This window comes from Musa acuminata, chromosome BXJ3-6 (assembly GCF_036884655.1).
Source record: "Musa acuminata AAA Group cultivar baxijiao chromosome BXJ3-6, Cavendish_Baxijiao_AAA, whole genome shotgun sequence".
Taxonomy (NCBI): Eukaryota; Viridiplantae; Streptophyta; class Magnoliopsida; order Zingiberales; family Musaceae; genus Musa; species Musa acuminata.
Genome location: NC_088354.1, coordinates 28,774,047 through 28,797,273, shown reverse-complemented (window position 1 = coordinate 28,797,273; position 23,227 = coordinate 28,774,047). Strand labels below are relative to the sequence as shown.

The 23,227-nt window shown below is 35.5% G+C and overlaps 1 protein-coding gene and 2 long non-coding RNA genes across 4 annotated transcripts; 1 reads left to right on the top strand and 2 right to left on the bottom strand.

Annotated features, from left to right (window-relative positions):
- Positions 1-612: 612 nt before the first annotated feature.
- Positions 613-6,206, top strand: LOC103988745 (cysteine-rich receptor-like protein kinase 44). The gene is made up of 7 exons (XM_009407376.3): positions 613-1,473; positions 3,925-4,053; positions 4,537-4,667; positions 4,748-4,955; positions 5,044-5,281; positions 5,368-5,518; positions 5,597-6,206. The coding sequence occupies exons 1-7, from the start codon at positions 645-647 to the stop codon at positions 5,942-5,944; spliced, it is 2,034 nt and encodes a 677-aa protein (XP_009405651.2). The 5' UTR covers positions 613-644; the 3' UTR covers positions 5,945-6,206.
- Positions 6,207-16,419: 10,213 nt separating this feature from the next.
- LOC135640704 (uncharacterized) lies at positions 16,420-20,012 on the bottom strand. 2 transcript variants are annotated; one of them, XR_010497441.1, is made up of 5 exons: positions 19,427-20,012; positions 19,169-19,332; positions 18,111-19,078; positions 16,759-16,996; positions 16,420-16,684 (listed from the first exon to the last, which is right to left on the bottom strand). It is a non-coding gene; the product is annotated as an uncharacterized LOC135640704 (long non-coding RNA). The 2 variants fall into 2 exon arrangements; XR_010497440.1 differs by having other exon boundaries at positions 16,420-16,996; positions 19,427-20,005.
- An 831-nt stretch (positions 20,013-20,843) lies between these two features.
- On the bottom strand, positions 20,844-22,988 carry LOC135640012 (uncharacterized). The gene is made up of 2 exons (XR_010497126.1): positions 22,955-22,988; positions 20,844-21,169 (listed from the first exon to the last, which is right to left on the bottom strand). It is a non-coding gene; the product is annotated as an uncharacterized LOC135640012 (long non-coding RNA).
- Between the last annotated feature and the right edge of the window lie 239 nt (positions 22,989-23,227).

Sequence of the window (23,227 nt, the reverse complement as noted above, 5' to 3'; positions counted from 1 at the left end):
TAAGTAGCGGCCTAACTCATGACAGGACACACTCGACGCGCTGGTGATGATGCCCGTTATCCATGGCCAACAAATTTCTTCTACATCGCCTTTGTTGTGACACCATCTTTCTACGTCTTGACTCTTCCAAATACCCGAAGCTACACGGCATCATGGGAAGCAGATTCATTTAATGTTTGTTGTTGACAAAAAAAAAAAAAAAAGACTCGAGATTTAATTACTAGAAAGCTTTCCTTGCTGGCAAATTACCCAAAATCCTTCACCTTAGTTTTTCAATTGCTTCGAAAACACTTAATATAAATTTATTTCTATCTTGTGGGTAATTGTTTTTCAATTAATTTTAATGTTTTGTACGATTCATTTATTTATTTTTGTGTGTGTGTGTGTGTGTGGTTACTTTAGATAAATAATAACTTTCTATATTCAATTAGTTACTTTAGTAGTGTTAATTATTCTAAATTTGCAATATATTTATGTAGACGATCTATTAATCATGATGTCTCACATCACACGAACGCGGTGACTCACGTCAGCTTGTCATGGTTTGACCCGTAATTTTCTGAGACACGACGGTGGACACACTGCTTCAGCATTATTGCTATAGATATTTCCCCTCTCGGTCACAGTGGCCAAAGAGCATCACCATGTCTCCCTCCTCCCTATCCCCTTTCCTCAAGCTGCTGCTGCTCCTCCTCCTCTTCTCTGTGATCAGTGCCGACCCGTTGTATAATATCTGCGGCACCACCGGAAACTTCAGCGCCAATAGCACGTACCAGACCAACCTGAACCGCCTCCTCTCCGGCCTCGCCTCCAATGTTTCCGCTTCTGGCTTCATAAACGACACCGTGGGGCGAACCCCCGACCAAGTGTACGGTTTCGCCCTCTGCCGGGGAGACGTCAACTCCAGCGCGTGCGGCTCCTGCGTCGATACTGCCACCCAGGACATTCAACAGATGTGCGCCTACAACAAGGCAGCTGTGATCTGGTACGACTTCTGCCTCCTCCGCTTCTCCAACGGGAGAATTTTCTCCTACGACGGCAACTCGCCGGAGTTCTACATGTGGAACGTCAACAACATCACCCGGGCGGATCGGTTCAGCAAGCTCTTGGATCTCCTGCTGAACCGTACGACAGACAGGGCGGCGAACTCCGCCAAGAAGTTCGCCACCGGGACGGTGAGCAACTTCACGTCGACGTTCCCGATGGTGTACGGCCTGGTGCAGTGCACTCCGGACCTGTCGCAGACAGATTGCGGGACGTGCTTGCGCGGTCTGTACAGCCCTTTACCGAAACTAATGGTGGGAAAGGAAGGAGGGAGGGTGATCGGAGTGAGGTGCAACATGAGGTTTGAGGTGTACTCCTTCTACCAAGGCAACTCCACGCTGGCGCTTACAGCTCCCGTGGAGAGCGCATCGGAACCGACCCCACCGCCTGCCTCTCCGCCACTTGCTACCCCCGCCGTTCCCCAACGAGGTAAGTACCTCGGATCATCTCTTACTACCACACATCTTAATAACATATGATCTTGTCAGTCTTTTTCGATTTCTACGTATGCCTTTTTTTCTTTTTAATCGTTCTCTCTGACTCAAAAAAAATATTTACATATGTTATTATAAAAATATTTACACATAGTCCATACATGAGTATGATTATTCTTATTATTATTACGTACGTTATTATAAAAAAAATTCAAACGTAAAATACAAATGTACATCAGACTGTGTACACCCCTCCCTGCTGGTGAAGACGCCCACTATTAGCCAACAACCCAACTACTTTTTCTGCAATAATTGCGGCAGAAGACTACGAAGAGTCAACACGAACAAACTTGTCTCAGTGGTCTCCTTTGCTGTCGTTATCCTTGCGAGCAACGTCTGACACCACCGAGTTGCAGCCACTTTAGATCGCGCCTTAAAAAGCAGCATAGGAGTAAGAGCCTGAAACAAAAAGCTAGTGCTGAGACTTTCACTTTTCCCTGCCATTCATCGGTCATCAAAATGAGTGGCCTGCCAATTATACTTTTTCAGAAGATAATTTAATTTAGATACATAATGCATTGTCACATCTCCGATTTATAAAAAAAAATTACTATTTTAATATTTATAATTCATTTTTATTTTTTATTTTTAAATTTAAATCCTTATATTCATAATAATAAATATTTTTTAATAAAAAATCACATCTTCACATGTGACAAAAAAAAAAAAAAAACTCTCTTCCACCCTAACCTCAAATCTACTAATTAAATATAAGTAGGTTAAATATAAGATAAAAATAATTATTATAAAACTTAAAAAATAATATAAATAATATTGATATTAATAAAATATATAATGATATCAATAATTTAATATGAAATAATAACATAATAATTTATTATAAAACTTATATATTAAAAAAATAATGATAATTCTTATGTAGTAAATAAAATTATACATATGTAACACATCTTCATAACATACATAATAGTCAAATAACAAATACTTATATCTTGTTTAATATTACACTCTCCTAACAACGGATAAAGATGTATACTTTACGTGATGGTTTTCTCCGAACAACAAATAGAGAGTATTTATATTACATTTCCAATAAAGAATGGATGAACTATCTAACCATCACGTTTGATGGTTTGCTAATCTCCAAAGGGAATCATCTTACTTACTCAGTAGGGATATAATTATGATCATTTACATTCATTTATGCTGCATACATCTAAGAAATAGTATGATAAACATATTATGAAGGACCATACTTGATGTATGATCTACTAAACTATATCTATTGGTGGCTGCACATGTGGGCTACTAGTATAGCTACATAGCTATACTATATGTAGGCTACTAGTGTGAGCAGTATAGCTACATATACTACATGGTAACAATCGTATCAATATCATAAGTTTAATTTGAAAGAAATAGTAACAACTAATAATTATTTTCAAATGATACTTTCAGATAAAACTTTTAAGTTCATCAAATTATAAAAATATGAGATGTTAATCTCTCTATAGACCTCAATCAAAACCCTAACTGAAATAACCCTGTTGACTAAAACCAAATTCAATTCAATTAGAATCTAATCGAACTTATCTCAAATCTTTATAGACATAATATGGAATTATCCTAGACTGGTTTCATCTAGATTTAAATGATTTTAATTAAGTTTATTTGATTTAGTCAAGTTGAGATGACAATGTAATTAACGTTAGTTTTATTTTTAATTAATTTTTATTTTGCTTTCATATATATAAAGATAGAATTATAATATTTATTTCTTATGGTTCACATATAAAAATAGAATTTAAACTATTTACTTTATAAAATTCACATAGTGCATTAGGAAATAAATCAATTAATAATTTAATTAATTATAAAAAAAATTAATTTACCTACATAAGTAAGAAAATTAATTTTAATCATTTCCTTAACTACACTATACAAACAAAAAAAAATTAATTATTTATAATAATTAATTTATTTTAAGGGAAAAAAAATCGATGATTACATACCTCCAATTCAATTAGGTACGTCTAAAGTCATCTGGAACCAAATTTAGTTGGTTAATTATTTTGTTAATTATATTCTATTTAATAAAACAATATTAGTTGTGTAGGACTAAGCGGATCTCTTTTCATTGTTCCTAATAAAGTCGTCTTAATATCTCCCTCTGTTTTCCCATATATCATTGATCTTGACTGCAATATATTTCCTAATAACCTTATACTTCATTCTCGATATCTTATATCAGTAATCATTGTTAGAAGAATATAGTAGAATTAAACATCAACCAATTTGGGTTTTTGTTCCCAAACTTCTCTTTGTTCTTGCATTTCCGTCCTCGAGGAGTTCACCATGCGCAGCCCAATCGTTATGGTGATTGAGAAACGGGATGATGAGTTTTGGTGGCCATCTGTCGGTGCAGGAAAAAAGAAGAACGCAATTGGAATAGTTCTAGCTATTGTCATACCTGCAGCGACTGCAGTGCTGCTGCTGATCTCCATTGTTTGCGTCTGCTACTGGAGGAAGAGGAAGCGGATACCGAAACCTCCATGTGAGTGACTTGCCCATGCTCTTTTTCCTTCATTGCAATTGAATATAAGCCATACCGTTGTTTGAACAAGACAGGGAAAATGTTAGGATAAAAAAGTTGGTTCATTAACTGACTTGGTGCCTCCATCTTCCTCTTCCTCTCTCCTTGTCCGCGCCAACTAGAGATGCTGCTGGAAAATTCTCTTATCAAGGCTAAAAACTTATATTAAACTCATATATAAGTTTAAACGAGTTATATATATATATATATATATATATATATATATATATATATATATATATAGAGGGGGTAAAATCAAAACTTTTGACTATGATAATTTTTTGAATTAGATCTCTTCAACTAAAATCATATCTAATCACATGATTTGAATTAATATTCCAACATATGTACGGCGTTGTGTGTTTTTCCTACAATATGAAACAATTAGAATCCTTGTCATCATTACCATTTTTAACATGCTTGCAACTGCTTGCTGTTTCATAGACGAAACTGATGGGGAGCAGATCCCGAGTGTTGAATCACTACTGTTTGATCTATTGACAATACGACTTGCGACAGCCAACTTCTCCACAGAGAATAAAATTGGAGAAGGTGGATTCGGAACAGTGTACATGGTACGACCAGAGCCTTCTCCTCAGTATTCCACTTCGAATGCCGCTCTTGCTCTGTCCTCACGCTATAAGATCTTGTGCAGGGACTGCTACCGGATGGAAGAGAAATAGCTGTCAAGAGACTCTCCAACTCTTCTGGGCAAGGACTTGGAGAACTGAAGAATGAGTTAGTTTTGGTCGCAAAACTCCAGCATCGAAATCTTGTAAAGCTTCTGGGAGTTTGCTTGGAGGAAGAGAAGATGATTATCTACGAATATGTGCCCAACGGAAGCCTGGACGCCTTTCTTTTTGGTTAATTCTCCTTCCATATATATCATATATCACTGCTCTTCTTCATTGCCCGAGTGCTTGAGGTCCTAACACCTTTTCCGTCCAACAGATCCTACGAGAGGCCAACAGCTTCGTTGGGGAATCAGATACAAGATCATTGCCGGAATTGCTCGAGGCCTTCTATACCTGCACGAAGAATCGCAGCTAAGGATCATACATCGTGATTTAAAAGCCAGCAACATCTTGTTAGATGCAGAGATGAACCCCAAGATCTCAGACTTCGGTTTGGCAAAGCTTTTTGGTGGCGACCAGACTCAGGGCACCACAAGCCGAGTCGTGGGAACTTTGTGCGTATCACAACCAATTAATAGTCTACTCATTGAAAAAGTTTGTGTTTATGTTGATTGATCGATCGATGTTGATCTCATTGCAGCGGCTACATGGCGCCGGAGTATGCGATGCAGGGCAAGTTTTCGATCAAGTCGGATGTGTTCAGCTTCGGTGTTTTGGTTTTGGAGATTTTGACCGGAAGAAAAAACAGTAGTACCTACGACTCCGACGTCGCCGAAGACCTTCTAAGCTACGTAAGTAGTCGGGTGCAGTTTCATAACAATCAATTCACATACGTATATAGACGATAAGTAAACCATCCTGTGAAACAGATATGGGAGAAATGGCGAGGAGGAAGAGCCATGGAGATCGTAGACCCAGCCTTGGGTGGGCGGTACCAAGGAGGCGATGTGTTGAGATGCGTCCAGATCGGGCTGTTATGTGTTCAAGAAAATCCAAATGACAGGCCGACGATGTCAACGGTGGTTGTGATGCTCAACTCTGAGACGGTCTCCCTCCAGCCTCCTACACGGCCTGCGTTCTGTGCGGGTAAGAGTGACGCGAATGCAAGCTTGGGCTCGAGTAACTCGACTCTTCCGGTCGAAAAATCTGATCGACAAAGCAAGTCATTTCCCATGTCACCAAATGAAGTTTCGGTTTCAGAAATAGAACCGAGATAGATGGGAACAGCAAAAGGCGGCCACTGTCGATCTCTCCTCACATAAGGCCGTGTGCCTGCGTTCCTGTTCTCAGACACAGCGTCGTACAACCGTGCTGTGTAGTCTCCTTTTTATCTCTCTCATGATTTACCTTCTTTTAGGAGGAGTATCAGCGGAATTCAAGCAAATGAAATGTCAAAAAGGATTCCATGTCAATCCGCATATATTTACGCTTGAATCTTCCATGTGAACTTTTGGATCAACATTTAGAATGTTGTCTTTATCTCTATAAATAATTATTCTCGAGTATAGAAAGAAGGATTATATACAAGTATAATCCTTTATCAAATAGTAGTAATATGAAGATAAAAAAATCGAGACAAATCAAAATAGAAAATATTCTCTTGAACTTCTTATAAGATCTTGATTTAATTTTAGATTTGAGCCCAATAAGCTTAAATATTTGAGATTGGGATGGATGTAGCTGTCATCTATTTATAGGCATAGAATAGTAACTTAAATCAAGAGAACCTTATCATATTTCTTATTTTAATTAACTAAAACTATATCCAATCAACTTATCTAAAAGATAAAATCTTAAACTCCTTCGAAAAATATAACTTTAAATCTTAACACTCTAACTATACTTTTGAGAATAAGTATTAATTTGCTTCGAGGATCTTCCCACGATCCTTTGGAGAGAGATTTAGTAAAAACATCTATAATATTTTCTTTGCTACCTCTACGACGTTAACGACTCCTTGAAGCATTTTTTTTGACTGAATGATGTTTAATTTTAATATATTTGGTTCTTGCATGATAAATCAGATTTATATTTTAGGATATTTTGATTGTCACGCTATAAAATAGTGGTTTCATAGTTGACAACAAACATACTTGATCTAACGCTTTAGTCATATACACTTTTTAGCATATTCTACTTCAATCGTAGAAAAAGATCGATTATTATTTCTTGCTACAATATTAGATACAAACATAATTATATAAAGAGACATAACTAAAAGTGGATATACGCTTATTCAAATCACCTCCCAAATCAACAATACACGTAACCATGAATACTCTTTTTATAATATAATTCCAAATGTCAAAGTCACATATCTTAGGATTCTCTTTGCTATAGCAATACATGACTTTTTTTGGATATTGCATACTATCAACTAAAAATATAATATTTGGTCTTGTAATTATTAAGCAGACAAAACTATCAATAAGAGCATGAAAAAAATGAAGGATTAGAAAATTTTTTGCCATCATTATAACTTAGTTTTATATTTGCATCAAGTGGAGTAGAAATATTCTTATTTTTGTTAATTTTAAATCTTTCAATAATTTTCTTCGCATAACTTTTTTGAGAGATAAATATGCATTCTTTTGTATTTATTACCACCAAAAGAAATATTAAGCTTCCCTAATACCTTCATTTCAAACCAAAATGAAAAATACCATGAAGATTTAAAATCTCCACTTGGTTATTATCAATGATAGATTATACTATCCACATATAAAAGAATAATAACAAGTAGACTTCCTTGCTTTTTCACCATAGAATAAAATTAGATGTATTGAGCAATTTTTTCATGCTTTGGGAGCTTTCTTTAACCCATAAAGTACTTTCTTAAGCCTACAAACATAACTTGGTTCGAAAATATAAATATATCTCAATATAAAAATCTTTATCAATTTCACCGTAATTGCTAAAGCTTCCACCTAAAATTAACTGTTAGAGCAATCACTAATCGAACGATTGTCATCTTAATTATAGGACTAAATATTTTCTCATAATTTTCATCATATTTTTCAAAGAACTCTATTATAATATGTTTTACCTTATAATGATCTATATTTTCATTTGACTTATGTTTTACCTTATAAACTCATTTGCAAGTAACTTGATCTACATTAATAGATTTTGACATAAGATATCTAAGTTTTATTTTTAAGAAGAACTTTCATTTCTTCGTTGAAGGCAATCTCTCACTTCTTAACCCCTTTGACTTCCTCAAAACAAGCAGGTTTAAGATATCAATTAGTTCAGAAAAAAAAATAATGACATATGCTTTCACTTTCTCAATCTCGGTAAGTTTGACAATTATTCATTTTAATTTTTTCAATATTGAAACTTTCTTTTCATGAATATTATTACTCCCTTTGTCACTTTGCTGGTGAGAAAAAAAAAAAAAAGGAGTAGATACATATGAGAAAGGAAATGAGTTAAAATTCATAGAAGCACTAGATGATCAAGAAAACTCGTTTTGAACATATATCATTTATTGCTGTGATTGATAGTATCAAAAGAAACTAATCGTGGAGAATAATAAGAAGAAATTTCTTTAAATATAAGATACATATATGTTTTTTAGTTAAAGATGCATATATGTTTTTTAGTTAAAAGATGCATTTCATAGTTTTAGCATTAAGTTTACTTCCTTTTTAGTCTAGTATACAAATACAGTATGAAGAACTTAAAATATTTAACATTTGATTTCTCTTTAAACATGCGTTCATATATTAATATGATCAAGAGCGATAGTGAGAGAGTGCAACGAAAAAATTATGTCAGTTTGAAAATCTTCATATGATGAAAACCATTTCATTTATCTTGAATGAGTAGAGAATAAGGGATTAGACAATTTGTAATGAAGTAAAGTTGAATATAGTAAAGATATTAAGTAGTAAGGAATGAACACACCATAATTTATAATGGTTCGATCGTTGTGACCTACATCCACTTTCGATTCCTCCTCCGTTGAGATCATCGACGTCCACTAATGGTCATCCTTCAATAGGCAAAGACCAACCACCTCTTTACAACACTTTCTCATTTTTACCGGTTTAGGAGATAACCCTTATAAAAAACTTCACACCTCTTCTTGGATGATTACAAAGCTAAAGAAAGGGAGGAGGACTCTTCTCACTTTTACAACATTTAGAGATTTTTTTATACTTTGATTGTACTCTGTTACCCTTTCATACAGAAAAGGATGGGTATTTATAGGACCCAATGACTTCAAAATTGGAGCCAAAAAGTGTCTCGTCCCGGATTTCTAGGGTATTGACGGTACCATCGCCTGATACTCTGACACTGTGCGATACCACTACCTAATCTGGCGGTAACATCGTCTGACAAAGTTCTCAGAGATTGAGCTCTGATGGTACCATCGCCTAGCAGGCGGTACCATCACTTGGTAGGTAATAACTACCGGTGGTACCACCGCCCAGTCTGGGCGGTACCACCACCCAAACCACTTGGGAGATCGCTCCCTAGGCGGTTCTACCGCCCTAGTCTGGTGGTGCCACCGCCAAACAGGGTCCAGCAACCTGTAGGAAAATCTAGGGGTAGCATCATATATGTAGCGGAAGCACAAAAATATAAAAATCTCATATTTTTCAAAAATGTGTTTGTCGTCGTGTGAAGTTTGATGTGCAAAAATTAGCGAAATTGAAAACCACATATGAGATAGTTGTGTTACGTAGGAAGATCGTATATTCCTAAAATCCTACAGCCCTATAGATGATGATGAAGGAGGTCAAGTGTCCTCCTCTCTACCGGTGATCCATATAGTAGGGGCTGCGAAGACACTCCTCAAATCATTGCCCAAATCTTCACACTGTTGGCTGAGGAGGAGAAGGGAAGAAGAGAATAGAATGTGACATCCAAAAAGGCATAGCCTATGACCCTTTGGTTCCCTCTTATTTATAGAGGTTCCATATCAACTTAACCCTAATGGATCCTACCATATTGGCTATTGGATCTGTATCCAATTACCCAAGTATATTAGATTAGTGGGTCTCTACCCAATAATATCTTATTAGCACTTATTGGATCTTATATATGAGATTCAATAATTTGGGGGTTTAATGGATATCCAATAAGATAGGAGCTCCAACAGATATCTCATATCCGAACCTCTACTCGTCGCAAAACATACCATATGTGTGTTACCCTCTATGCCCAATATTGAGCTGGCTGTGAGTCATACATATTCGAACTTTTTCTGGCTAAGTGAATTATTATCTCCATAATAATTCACTCGACTCATCGACTACGGACTTACTAGGCTACTACGCCGTAGTCCCCAAATGATATAAGGGAATCCAATCATTTGGACATATTTGTCCTCAGTTACTATATACCTATAGCTCATAATCTATCTAATATCTTAGAAATAGTACCTCGGCCATGATGTTGTTAGGCCCATATGATTTCTTCTCGAGTCTCGCTCTAATCGGATTCTCTCATAGAACTCTTTTTCTCTCAATCTGAATGACCTTGGCCAAGGATTTATCTAAGTATGAACTATTGAATCTCGGATTTTGATGATGAAATCAATTGGTGAATAAATGATCTAATCTATATGTTAAGATAAATGATGTAGGACTAACTACGATCATGAGAGAGGCAAAACAATTAAAGTAGAATCGAAGTTGGGCCGAATGAATTGGGGGATACACCAAAGGATTGTCAATATAGTGAAAACTCACTGGAAGTTCATTGGGAGTTTGCGAAAACTCACCGAAAGATCGCAGGGAGTTCGTTGGAAGTTCACCGAAAGTTCGGATGAACAATTGATGTGCTGGACAACTAGGATTGCTTGCATTATAATTGTTTAGCCTTAATTATCGTAGTTAGGGTTTTAATTTGAGTTAGTTTTGGGAGAAATCCTACTAACTCAATTAGGGGCCAACTAGGCCTTTAACAGGGCTGAATTGGGTCGGTTGGATAGCCCATTCAACCACTTGGAGCCACGTCAGGCAGTGGCATCGCCCAGACTGAGTGGTGGTACCACTTGAGGCTTAGCCTCCTAGGTGGGCAGTGGTACCACCTAGATTGGACGGTGGTACCACCGGTAGTTATTGTTGCCAAGCGATGGTACCGCCCTGTCAGGCGGTGGTATCGCTAGAGTTTGATCTCCGAGGCTCTATCAGGTAGTAATATTGCCCAGACTGGGCGATGGTACCGCTCAGTGTCAGTTTGCAGGCGATGGTACCACCCAATAATCACGATGGTACCACCAGTTCCTTGGAAACCTATGATGAGACACTTTTTAGCTCAATTTCTAAAGCCATTAGGGCTTATAAATATTCCACTCTTTTCTGCATGAAAGAGCAATGAAAGTGTGAAAAAAAAAATCTCGAGATTTTGGGTTGTAAAATTGCTAAGTGTCCTCCTCTTCCCTTTCTTCAAGAGAGGTGTGAGGCTTGCAAGGGTTGTCTCCTAAACCTGTGAAAGAAAAAAGTGTTATAAGAGGGTGGTTAGTCTTCGCCCATTGAAGGAAGATAATTAGTGGACGCCGGTGGCCTCAAAGGAGGAGGAATCGGAAGTGGATATAGGTCATGACGACCAAACCACTATAAATTTGCTCTTTATTACTGTTATACTTTATTTTTAATTACTTATTATATTTAATTCAAGTGAAACACACTTTCGATATCAATTTCGATACGAGTTTCATCAAATCAAGCTTTTCAAAATAATTAAAGTTTCCTGAATCGATGAAATATTTTTCGTAAGTACTAATTTACTCTCCCTCTTAGTGTCGATTTGATCCTAATAGTTGGTATTAGAGCAAGGCTACTCTTTATTTGGTTTAAACCTAAGAGAGATGACTTTTGCCTGTAATCAACAGAGATATTCAATCACTTATCCTCCTATGTTCAATGAGACAAACTACACTTATTAGAAAACCAGGATGAGAATTTTCTTGCTTTCTATAGATTTTAAATTATGAAATATTATTGAAAACGATTTTGAGAAGTCTTCCAAACCAATGAATGAATGGAATGATTTGGAAAAGAAGACATTCTCCTTAAATGCTAAAGCGATGAACGCTTTGTTTTATGCTCTTCATAAAAATAAATTTAATCGGATTTCTATATGCGAAACTGCACATGAGATTTGGTATACACTCGAAGTCACACACGAAGGCACAAGTAAGGTTAAAGAGTTAAAAATTAATCTTTTGGGGCATAAATTTTAAGTTGTTTCAAATGAAACTAAACAAAACTATTGGAGACATGTACACCCATTTATAGATGTCATCAATGGTTTGAAAACACTTGATAAAGGTTTTTCTAATACTGAACTTGTCAATAAAATACTAAGATCCCTTCCGAAAAGTTGGGATCTAAAAGTGACGGTAATACAAGAAGCCAAGGACATGAACAACTTTGCTCTTGAAGAACTTATCGGGTCATTAATGACCTACGAAATGACGTGTAAGACACATGATGAACATGAGAATAACCTTCCAAAGAATAGGAATGATATGACACTTATAATTAAAGAAGACCACTCGAGTGAAAGTTTAAGTGATGATAAGGACTTGACACTTCTAACAAAAAAATTCAAAAGATTCATAAGACGAAACAAAACAAATTTTATAAAATAAGATACTAAGAATAAAAATGAACTAAAAAAGAACACAATCATATGCTACGAATGTAAGAAGCAGGGGCACTTAAAAAATGAATGCCTCCAAGTGAAAAATAAGCTATCAAAGAAAAAGAAGACACTCAAGGTGGCTTAGGACGATTTAAGTGCATCCGAAGATAAGAAGCCAACCAACAAAGAAAAAGTTGCAAACTATACATTAATGGCATTTGGCGATGATATAAGTGACTCAATCGAAGCTCATTTATCTTTTGATTAATTATTAAGTACTTTTTATGATTTGTTTGATGAATGTAAATTAGTTAATAAAAAATATAAATTATTCAAAAAAGAGCATGCTTCTCTTATTAGTGAATTTGATAAATTAAAAAATAAGCATAATGATAGTATGTTAGCTTCGTGCACTAAGTGTAATGAGATAGATTCACTTAAGAAAGAAAATGTCTTACTACAAGAAATATTAGAAAACTGTAAAATAGATAATAAATCTCTAAACATGATTCTTACTAATAAGGGTCATGTTCATAAGAAGGAAGAAATTGGCTTTGTGAGTAACACTCAACAAAAGCCAACTATTTTCATTAAAGGACCTACATTACATGTTTCACCGAGAGAAAAATATAATTTTTATGGAAGACATGATCATTTTGCTTACAAATGTCTATTTAAATAGTTTAGTTCACACAAATTGATTTGCGTTCCTAAAGGAACCCTAAACCACTCAATGCTATATGGATCTATTTACGAGGAACCCAAGATTAAATGGGTACCTAAAAGAAAACCTCATTTCTTGTAAATATGTCTATAATCACAAGCTAGGAGCAAGAGATGGTACCTTGATAGTGGATGCTAAAGGCATGTGACCAAAGTTCCAATACACTTCTCTAAGCTCACTAGCTGAGACGAAGGATTTGTCACATTCGGAGACAACAACAAAGGAAAAATTATTAGAAAAGGAAATATACATAACAAATTAAACCTTTTGATTGAAAATATTTTATTAGTAGATAGTTTAAAGTATAACTTACTAAGCATTAGTCAATTATGTGATAAAAGTTACAACATCAAGTTTGAATCTAATGTTTGCATTATAGAAATACCACACATAAATAGATCCTTGATTGCTTTAAGGACCAACAATATTTATACTATTGATCTTGATGAGTTTTGTAATGAAACTTGCTTTTCAATTTTAAATGATAATACATGGCTTTGGTATAAAAGATTAGGCCATGCAAGTATGAAACTAATTTCATAAATTATAACTAAAGAACTAGTAAGAGGTATGCCTAAAATTAAATTTGTTAAAGACTAAGTTTGTAATGCATCATGCTAACTAGGAAAACAAATAAAAAGTAGTTTTAAATCAAAAAATCAAATAAGTATCTCTAAACCACTACAATTGATCCATTTAGATTTATTTGGACTAATTGATATAATAAGCCTACGAGGTAGTAAATATGCCTTTGTAATTGTTGATGATTATAGTAGATATACTTGGACATACTTCTTGGCACATAAAAGTGATTGCTTTAAATATTTTTTAAAATTTTATAAATTAGTTCAAAATGAAAAGGGTTTTATGATTTCCTCTATTGGAAGTGATCATGGTAGTAAATTTCAAAACCATGATTTTAAAAACTTTTATGATTTAAATAGGTACAACCATAATTTCTCTACTTGAAGAAATCCATTACAAAATAGAGTAGTTGAAAGAAAAAATATGAGCTTATAAGAAATGATAAGAACCATGTTAAATGATCATAGCCTACTCAAATATTTTTGGGTTGAAGCCATTAACATGACATGCTATGTCATGAATAGGGTCCTTGTAAGACCATTACTTTCCAAAACTCCCTATGGATTGTAGAACAATAAAAGATCTAATATTTCATATTTTAAAGTTTTTGGGTGTAAATATTTTATTTTAAATAAAAAATACCTTAGGAAAATTTGATGCTAAATTCGATTAAGGTATTTTTCTTAGTTATTCCTCTAATTCTAAAGCCTTTCATGTTTTTAATAAAAGAACTTTAGTTATCGAGGAATCCATTCATGTTGTTTTTAATGAGCTTCCCAAATTTAAGAAAAATAATTTTAATGATGATTTTAATTTTGATGCTTTAAATTCAAATGAATACTCTCCTCCCCCAAGCAACTTGGATGTATCTTCTTCCAAAGAATCCTTACCTATGAATTAAAAGTATGTAGATGCTTATCCTAAGGAGCTAATAATTGAAGATACATCAAAAAGTGTTCAAACTCGTTCTTCTTTTAAAATTTTTTGTGCGAATATAGCCTTTTTATCGTAAATTAAACCTAAATGCATGAACGAAGCCCTAAAAGATGATTCATGGGTCTTTGCAATGTATGAAGAGTTAAATCAATTTGGGAGAAATGAGATATGTAAGCTTGTTCCTAGACCTAATGACCATTTGGTAATTGGTACTAAATGGGTCTTTAGAAACAAGCAAGATAAACTTGGTATTGTGGTAAGAAACAAGGCTAGACTAGAAGTCAAATGTTTCAACCAAGAATAATGTATCGATTACGAAGAAGCTTTCACTTCTATGGCTAAACTTGAAGCCATAAGGATTCTTCTTACCTATGCTAGTTGTAATAATTTTAAGTTATTTCAAATGGATGTTAAAAGTGTTTTTCTTAATGACTTTATTTTCGAATACTTGGATTTGAGAATGTAATTTTTCTGAATTATATGTTTAAGTTGTGTAAGGTTTTCTATGGATTAAAACAAGCCCCTAGGGCTTCGTATAAGAGGCTTAGTTTTTTTCTTATTTAAAATAATTTTATAAAAGACAAGATCGATACTATATTGTTTATTAAATATTTTAAAAATAATTTTTTTATTATCTAAATATATATTGATGATATCATTTTTGGTTCTTTAAATGAATCTTTGTGTGAATCATTTGTTAAAAGTATGAGAAAAATTTGAAATGAGCGGTGAATCAAATATATGTAGATGATTACAAATTAATCAATTAAGTGATAGAATATATATATATATATATATATATATATATATATATATATATATATATATATATATATATATATATATATATATATATATATATAATTTAATTCCAGTGTCTTTAATTAATAGTCAACATCAGCCCCTAATGTGGTGCCACTAAATCTGACTTACGGCCAGGCGAACTGAACCCACGTTCTGTGGTGCCGAGAAACCATTCTCCAAAATGAACTTGCAAAACACGAAATGTCACCAGACGTTGTATCTCAAAGCTAAATTTGTGATGTAGAATATGCAAACGTAACAATTACAAAACTGTAAGGGCATATACATATATATTTTTTCTTTTATTTAAAGGAAAAAGTCCAAACTCTTGTTCCGTTGATATTAATTGGCATTTAGGACTCAAACTTGTAAAATATGTACGTCAATGGTATCATATTGGAGGTTTTATTCCTCATATTTTTTTCTAATATTTTGTGGTTAAATTTATAATTCAAATAATCTAACATCACGACTTTTATGATAAAAAAAAAAAAATTGAAGGTATATTCATGTGTGTGGATATCTATATGTCAAAATGTCACATAGACCTGGCTATATATATATATATATATATATATATATATATATATATATATATATATATATATATATATATATATATATATATATATATATATATATATATATATGATTCCACTGCTTCATCAAAATGGCTATAAAAAGAAGAAAGAAAATATGTTAATGCACCTTCTGATATATACAGATGAACCCCAAAAGATCCATGTAATCAATTTTAAATAATTGAGACTATATGACTTCTTGAGGTTGCATGGACACCGAGAAAATTGGGTTATACCAAAGCTTGGAAATAAAGGAAGAACTGCAGCTGTTCATGGAAAAATTGAGGAAGGAGTCGAGAACCAGGTGCATTTCCAACAAGACCACAGTGCAACAACTTCAAGAACTTCAAATTAAAAGTCTGGAGAGAGGATCAATATACAATCTTATCCCGTAAAGAAAGAAAGAGGTTGATTCCAAGTCGCAGAGCATGACACCAAATGAATAATACACTTTGACATCTTGGCAAATCACTTTCTAGAGTTTGTCTGACATACAATTCAGGAATGATTCTTGCGCTGCTCATTTTAGCATGTGGACTAGCAACACCACCAAGAGAATGCTGGATGGGACTGCATTCTGTGGAAACCCTATTTGGCCACTTCTGTGATGGTTGGCTGCTTAATTGGAATTCTGAATGAAGCATGCTTGCTAGTTGCTATATATCAGAATTCTACATAAAATGTTTCTAACATAACCTGATTGACAATTATTACTGGTTCCTCACCTGCATTAACAAAAAAGCATGAATAGAAATCACAAGCAATCAGAAAAAACCACACCGGCAAAATCTCACCATACCAGCCTCATTTATGGTTAACCCGAACTATTCAATAAAATTACTTTTGATGGCTCTTAGTATCCTGATTTTAACCCAGAAGACTTCTGAAAAAGAAACTATACAAGGAAGCAGACACCCAAAGTTCACTTCCAGGAAGAGAACATGCTGATTTCAGATACTCGGTCAGCGTTCTCTGTCTATTCATCGGAGACCACCTCTTGGTAGCCGCATTCATGGCTACACAATCCTTTCTCTCCTCTGCAAGAAGAACATGGATCAACCAAGTCACATTTTATCAGAACTATCATTTTAAGAGAAAAATGACACCATCCAAAGGCAGAAGACAAGCAGGAGCCATAATTTAAAACCGGAAGCAAAATTTTCTTCGATAAGCCTGAAACTGGAATGCAGCCATATCAGGAATTTATATTGTGAAGACAGAAAAAAAAAAAAAAAAAAAAAATTGACAATCAAGAATTAAATTTAGATCAATGTCAAATGAAAGAAAGCATTTTGTGGTGGTATGAACTATGTACATCTACAAGGAAGATACACAAATACAATGGTTAAACAAGACAAATCAATTAGGACTAGTGGTGTGAGGACAGATAAAGAAAGACCTAAAATAACTTTTATCATTTTCAAATAGAGATTTGACGGCTTATAGGTTAAGTTCGTGATATTGCCCTCAATCAGACTCAATAATGGAAAGATATTGATAGAGTTGATGCTAAAAAGTTGAGACCTTATGTCTCAAGGTTGTTGTCTAAATTACAACATTCATGGTGATAGAACTAGACCTATCTATACATTACAATTGGGACATGCAGTGGCTATCCTAATGGATGTTTTGATTTACAAACTTATCGCATTCTCAAATATTACAAGAAAAAAGTTGAAAAGTTCTGATCATGGATTGTAGGCAACAGCAACCCTAGTGATTTCATTAAACAGGATACATGGCCATAACATGGTAGATAAATCTATTGGGAGACCTACATTGGTTCCTCGATCCACATTTTTTCTCAATGTGGTTCTCAATGACCATTGCAAGGTTGCAGCTTCAGAAATGAAGAGACTTGCATACTCGGGGAACAGCAGAATGAACCAAAGAACAACTAGCTCTATATTAATTCAGTGATATTTGACTTACTATTAATAATATATCAGATCAAAGTAAAACTGTTCATAGGTTCAAAATTATCTCAGTATCAAAAAGTTATACTGGTGATTTTATTAGCTAATAACAAAACTCAACTCAGCTTAGGAAAGAAAGAACTGTAATAATTTCAAAACAAACTTAAGCATCTGGTTTTGACACTAGGCAATCCAAAGTATCCATACTTCAAGATATAGAGACTAGCTAACCAACCTGTAAAGAGAAATTCCCTTCCCCTTCCCAATATCCTCCTTGCAAGAAACACAGCAGCTCAATGAAGTATCTGCAGCATATCCTGACGGATCATCCATACATGTACTCTTCTTCAAGGTAAGGAACTCTCTGTCGCAGCTCTCAATGATGCAATCATGAAAGATATGTGTTTTCTTCAGGATAGGCCCATGCGATATCACACAAGTGTAATCTTCTGAGAGCTCAATCTCGGTTGGGGACATGTGACCCATGAACAACTGAGGAGAAAAGACAACCAGAAACCGTTCTGCCAGGTAAATATGAATCCATCTGAGAAGTCTTAGTCTTGCTACCGAACTCCATGATAGACCGAGGAGACTCAATGGACACAGGGGACATGGAGTTGGATAGACCAGGAAGTGTTTGAATCTTAAGCTGACACCCAAAGACAACCATCGTACACCCTACATCACCAGTCTCCTCATTGCTCAGAGCATCAACAAGGCCAAGTCCAATGGCTCGTGAGCTTCGATTGTGCCAAGGATGGTGTCTGCTCTCAGTGCCAGTGGTGGCAGCTGCAGTCTCTACTGACAGGGGCTTTGTCTTGCAGTCTCTACTATCAGATGAGGACCGGTTCCCAGTGGCAAAGAATGGTATGGTCGCTAGCATGGACTTGGGACCTATTGCGTCCTCAGAGTACATGGAACTCTTCCTCACAGAGCAGCCCTCCACAAGGAGATTTGGAGAAGTGAAGGCGGGGTTGGGAGGTGGGGAAGAGGTGGTATCGGGCATCAACTCTTTTTTCCTGCTGACTGCCTTGGACCTCTCCCTCAGAATAATATCTTGAATCTTCGATCTCAGGAACATGGAAATAAGCTGCTGCAAATAGGGAGGCAGACCAAAATGGAAGACTTGCAACAGAGAACAAAAGGAGGAGGATAAAGCAGCTGGTTCTTTTCCTCTCTCTCTCTCTCTCTCTCTCTCTCAATCTACGTCCAAAAGATGGGTTTGAAGACATTAAAGTAGCACAAATGGCAGTATAAAAACTACATCTTGATGTTGTGAGACCATAAACTCACCTGGACTGGCAATCAACAGAGAGATGAGGTTACCATGTTGAAGAAGAATAAAAAAGGACCACAAAATCTCTCCTTTTTGGTCAATATGGATTCTGCGTATTCCAGCCTTCTTCCCTTTATTCCTTCTTCTTTCTTGATCAAACCCCTCAGTCTCTGTAAGAGACCTGTGGAGAAGATGAAGTGCAATAGTAGGATAAATCTAGCCTCGACAACCATGAATCAAGTACACACAACAAAAAAACACGTTCGTTTCCCTACTGTTTGAGAACAATATCGCCGAAATCAGATGAAGTGCTCGTCCTAATCAAGCTGCCATCTTTCTTGCAGGCCAAGCAAATTGAGCACCGGAAGCCGGGAATCCACGCTCAAGATCGCGCCTTTCTGCGAGCCCTGCGGAATCCACAACCGGGCTCGGCGGTGGATGAAGGAGGTGACGCTGCCGCGACCACGTATTTTCCCCTTCCCGGTGCAGTGCGGAGGCTCTGTTTCGTTCTCGATCGTACGCGCACGCTGTGTTTCCTTCTGGGTCGTACAGGTGAGTGAGGCACATGGGGAAGTACGACTCGGCACCGAAATCGGTCACACGGGTGATGACTCGGCCTCTCCATACATGTACCATTATTGACTTTTGACGTAGGTAGGTTTCCAATCTCAGATCACCAAACACACAAAAGTATCGTCCCATTGGCTTCTAAGCGGGGCCCGTATTAGTAACTGCGGAACCCACAGGTGTCATCCAATGACTGCGTTTGATCACTAGGCCGAAAACCTTCAACTAAATATTCACTTAATTGAAAATATATGGTTCATCGATTACATCACAATTTTACGTGATATAAATAGTAAAATAGCTACTGATAGGAAATTTTATATTCAAATTAAAAATGAAATTAATAGGACTAAAGTCACCACTACTCTACTTGTTATCATCCTAAGAATTGATTTATTTTAAGAAAAATAATAATACATATCAAAACCATTAAATCATATATTATCAAATGAACTCGGAGAGGAGTTCAAGTGGGCCGACCCGCCGAGTCTTCCGACTCGGTCAGCTCGTGGTGAGTCGGATGCCATTTGACATGGGGCCGATGTTGGCGGGGACCTCCGCATCCATTTCTATCCCCTCGCCCTTTTTGTCCTATTCAGTCCTGTCCTCCTTTCGTCGTATAGCTTCGCACAAGTGCCGCGCGGCTCCCACCGGAATGCCCTTTTCATACACACTGCAAGTTTGTATTTAGATGCATAACATCTATTAAAGATAATTAATATCCTATCCATCGTCATTAACTAATCAAGTGAAAAACCTACTCACTAACGCTCTTTCGATCTACCCATTGTTTAAAAAATGTCATTATAATCAGTTGCTCCGAAACCTATAAATAATATTCATCCAAAGTCGATTAATAATATTAAAAATATATGATATTCTCTCAATCATTTTATTAGATTAAATTATAATAAATAATATAAAAATTAATTTATAGATTAAATCTCATATTTGTTATGTTGGAGTTTGACCCGTAGCCTTACTTGAGAAAGATTGTAACGCCCCAATTTAACCCCACATCAAAATGGCATAGACTTGAATTCATATATTAGAGTGTGATAGATGTATTATTATTAATTTAGATTTAAATGTTTTCGGTTTATCGATTTAATAGAGATCATGTCATGACAATAAACACTAAAAATCTTAAACTCACAAATCTACTACTAAAAGCTTCAGACACTCCGGACGTTGACCCTAAAGCTTTTGAGCAAACACCAATGAAACCTAGCAGCCATCAGAAGCTCCCATCATTGCGCTCATCAATGCTAAGAGGCTCCTGATGACGATGACTAAGGTGATGCTGGCGAAGCTTCGTCGAAGATGATAGCCCCCCCAGTTGTCCAAGTTATCCAATGGTGCCGATGAGGATGATGATGACAGACAAACAAGCAAAACATCCACAATGGCATTTGTTTTAGCTGTTCTTGACGCGACAAATCTTGAAAGATCTGAATGAACAAGTTTTTCTTGAAATGCAGATGCATGTCATTGTATATGTCAAGCAACAGAATTAGATGAACAGAGATCAATATGGCTTGCACTCAAAATATCAATGTAGCCAATGGCGATCTTACAAGTGACATGTAGAACACATATGAAGCTACCAATATCTAACAAGTAAAGCCAAAGTTTAGGCTGTAATAAGTCAACATGAAGTTTTGAATAAGTTCTTCTATTTATCATTTCTTGTTTTCTAAAAGCAACCAGAAACACATTAAGTCAGAAACATAAGCTCTTAAAATAGCAAGTGAAATCAAGCATATGAGGAATAATCTATTGGTATGAAACCAGTGAAACTTTATACTGATTCAGAAAATTATGTATATACTATAATATAAATAAAACATGCAGTAGATTTGTTGATAATAGATTTATGCTCGCTCTACTTTGTATAAAAACTGACTTCCATCACGATCTACCATGTATATAACAAGGAACGTTTAGGCTGTAACAAGCCAACATGGAGTTTTCAATGAGTTATCCTATTTTTCATTTCTTGTTCTCTAAGAGCAACCAGAAAGACCTCAAGTCATAAACAAAAGTTATTAATATAGCAAGTGAAATCAAACAAATAGAGGAATACTCTATTTGTATGAAATCAGTGAAACTTTATACAGATTTAGAAAATTAATGTATACACTATAATATTGATAAAACATACAGCAGATTTGTTGATAATAGATTTATTATGCTCGCTCGACTTTGCATAAAAATTGGCTTCATCACAATCTACCATATATCTAACAAGGAAAGCCAAAGTTTAGGCTGTAATAAGCCAACATGGAGTTTCCAATGAGTTGTCCTTTTTCTCATTTCTTGTCTTCTAAGAGCAACCAGAAAGACCTCAAGGCATAAAAACAAACTCTTAAAATAGAAAATGAAACCAAGGAATACTCTATTGGTACAAAACCGGTGAAACTTTTTACTTATTTAGAAAATTTAAGTATAAACTATAATATTGGTAAAACATAGAGTAGACTTGTTGATCACAGATTTATTCTCATTCTAATTTGCATAAAAACAGTTTTCACCTCAATTTATCATAATCAGCCAAAGTTTAGGCCGTAATAAGCCAACATGAAAAAAACAATCCAACATGAAGTTTTCAACGAGTTCTTCTATTTTTCATTTCTTGTATTGTAAGAGCAACCAGAGAAATAAATCATAACAATATATTTATGCTCACTCTACTTTGCTTAAGGACTTCATGTATGAAAATCTAACACTAACCACTGACAATTATTAGAAAAGAACACTACATTTGTTGTAAACTTAGTCACCTGGAGTGGGTTCAATTGACCATCTCCAGCGGTTTAGTTCTATGAAGGTCCATGTTTCCATTAATCCAAAAGACCATTTCTTCGTTCTGGAACATATGAACCTTCACATGCAGAAACCCTCGGTTCTAGCTTAAGACTGGATCTACTATTTTGACCTCAGACCGATCACAAGAGAACCAATCAATACTATCCCAAGGCAAAATGAAATCATAAATTGGTAGCAACCATGAAAGCAGAATTCAACTGAACTTAATCCCGACGATCTCCATTGCCGAAACCTTAACAGAGAAATCCAAATACCAATAGTCAAATTAAAACCAAACTACCAAAGAGATAAGCTACAAATCCTATAAGCCCATAAGTCCAGGAGAAACAAAATAGAGGCAGAAAATGGCGCTAGATCTCGGCCAGCGTAAACGCGAGTTTGATGAGGAAGAGGAGCGGCGGACGGACCTTACGAGAGAGACCTTCGCCAGAGTTCAAGAGGAGTAACGCAGGCCGAAATGACCAATATATCCTTATATACGACACTTCTTAAGAGACGGATCCGGATTCGAGCGGGGAATGATCCGAATCCGACGGAGATGCCAAGGTCGAGATCCATACTATCGGATTCTTTTGATCTTTTGAAGGCTCAATCTCATGATCCATATATTGGCCGAAATGACCAATATATCTTCCGATCCGCTAGATCGGCCAAAAATTTGGATCCAATATAACTCGCGA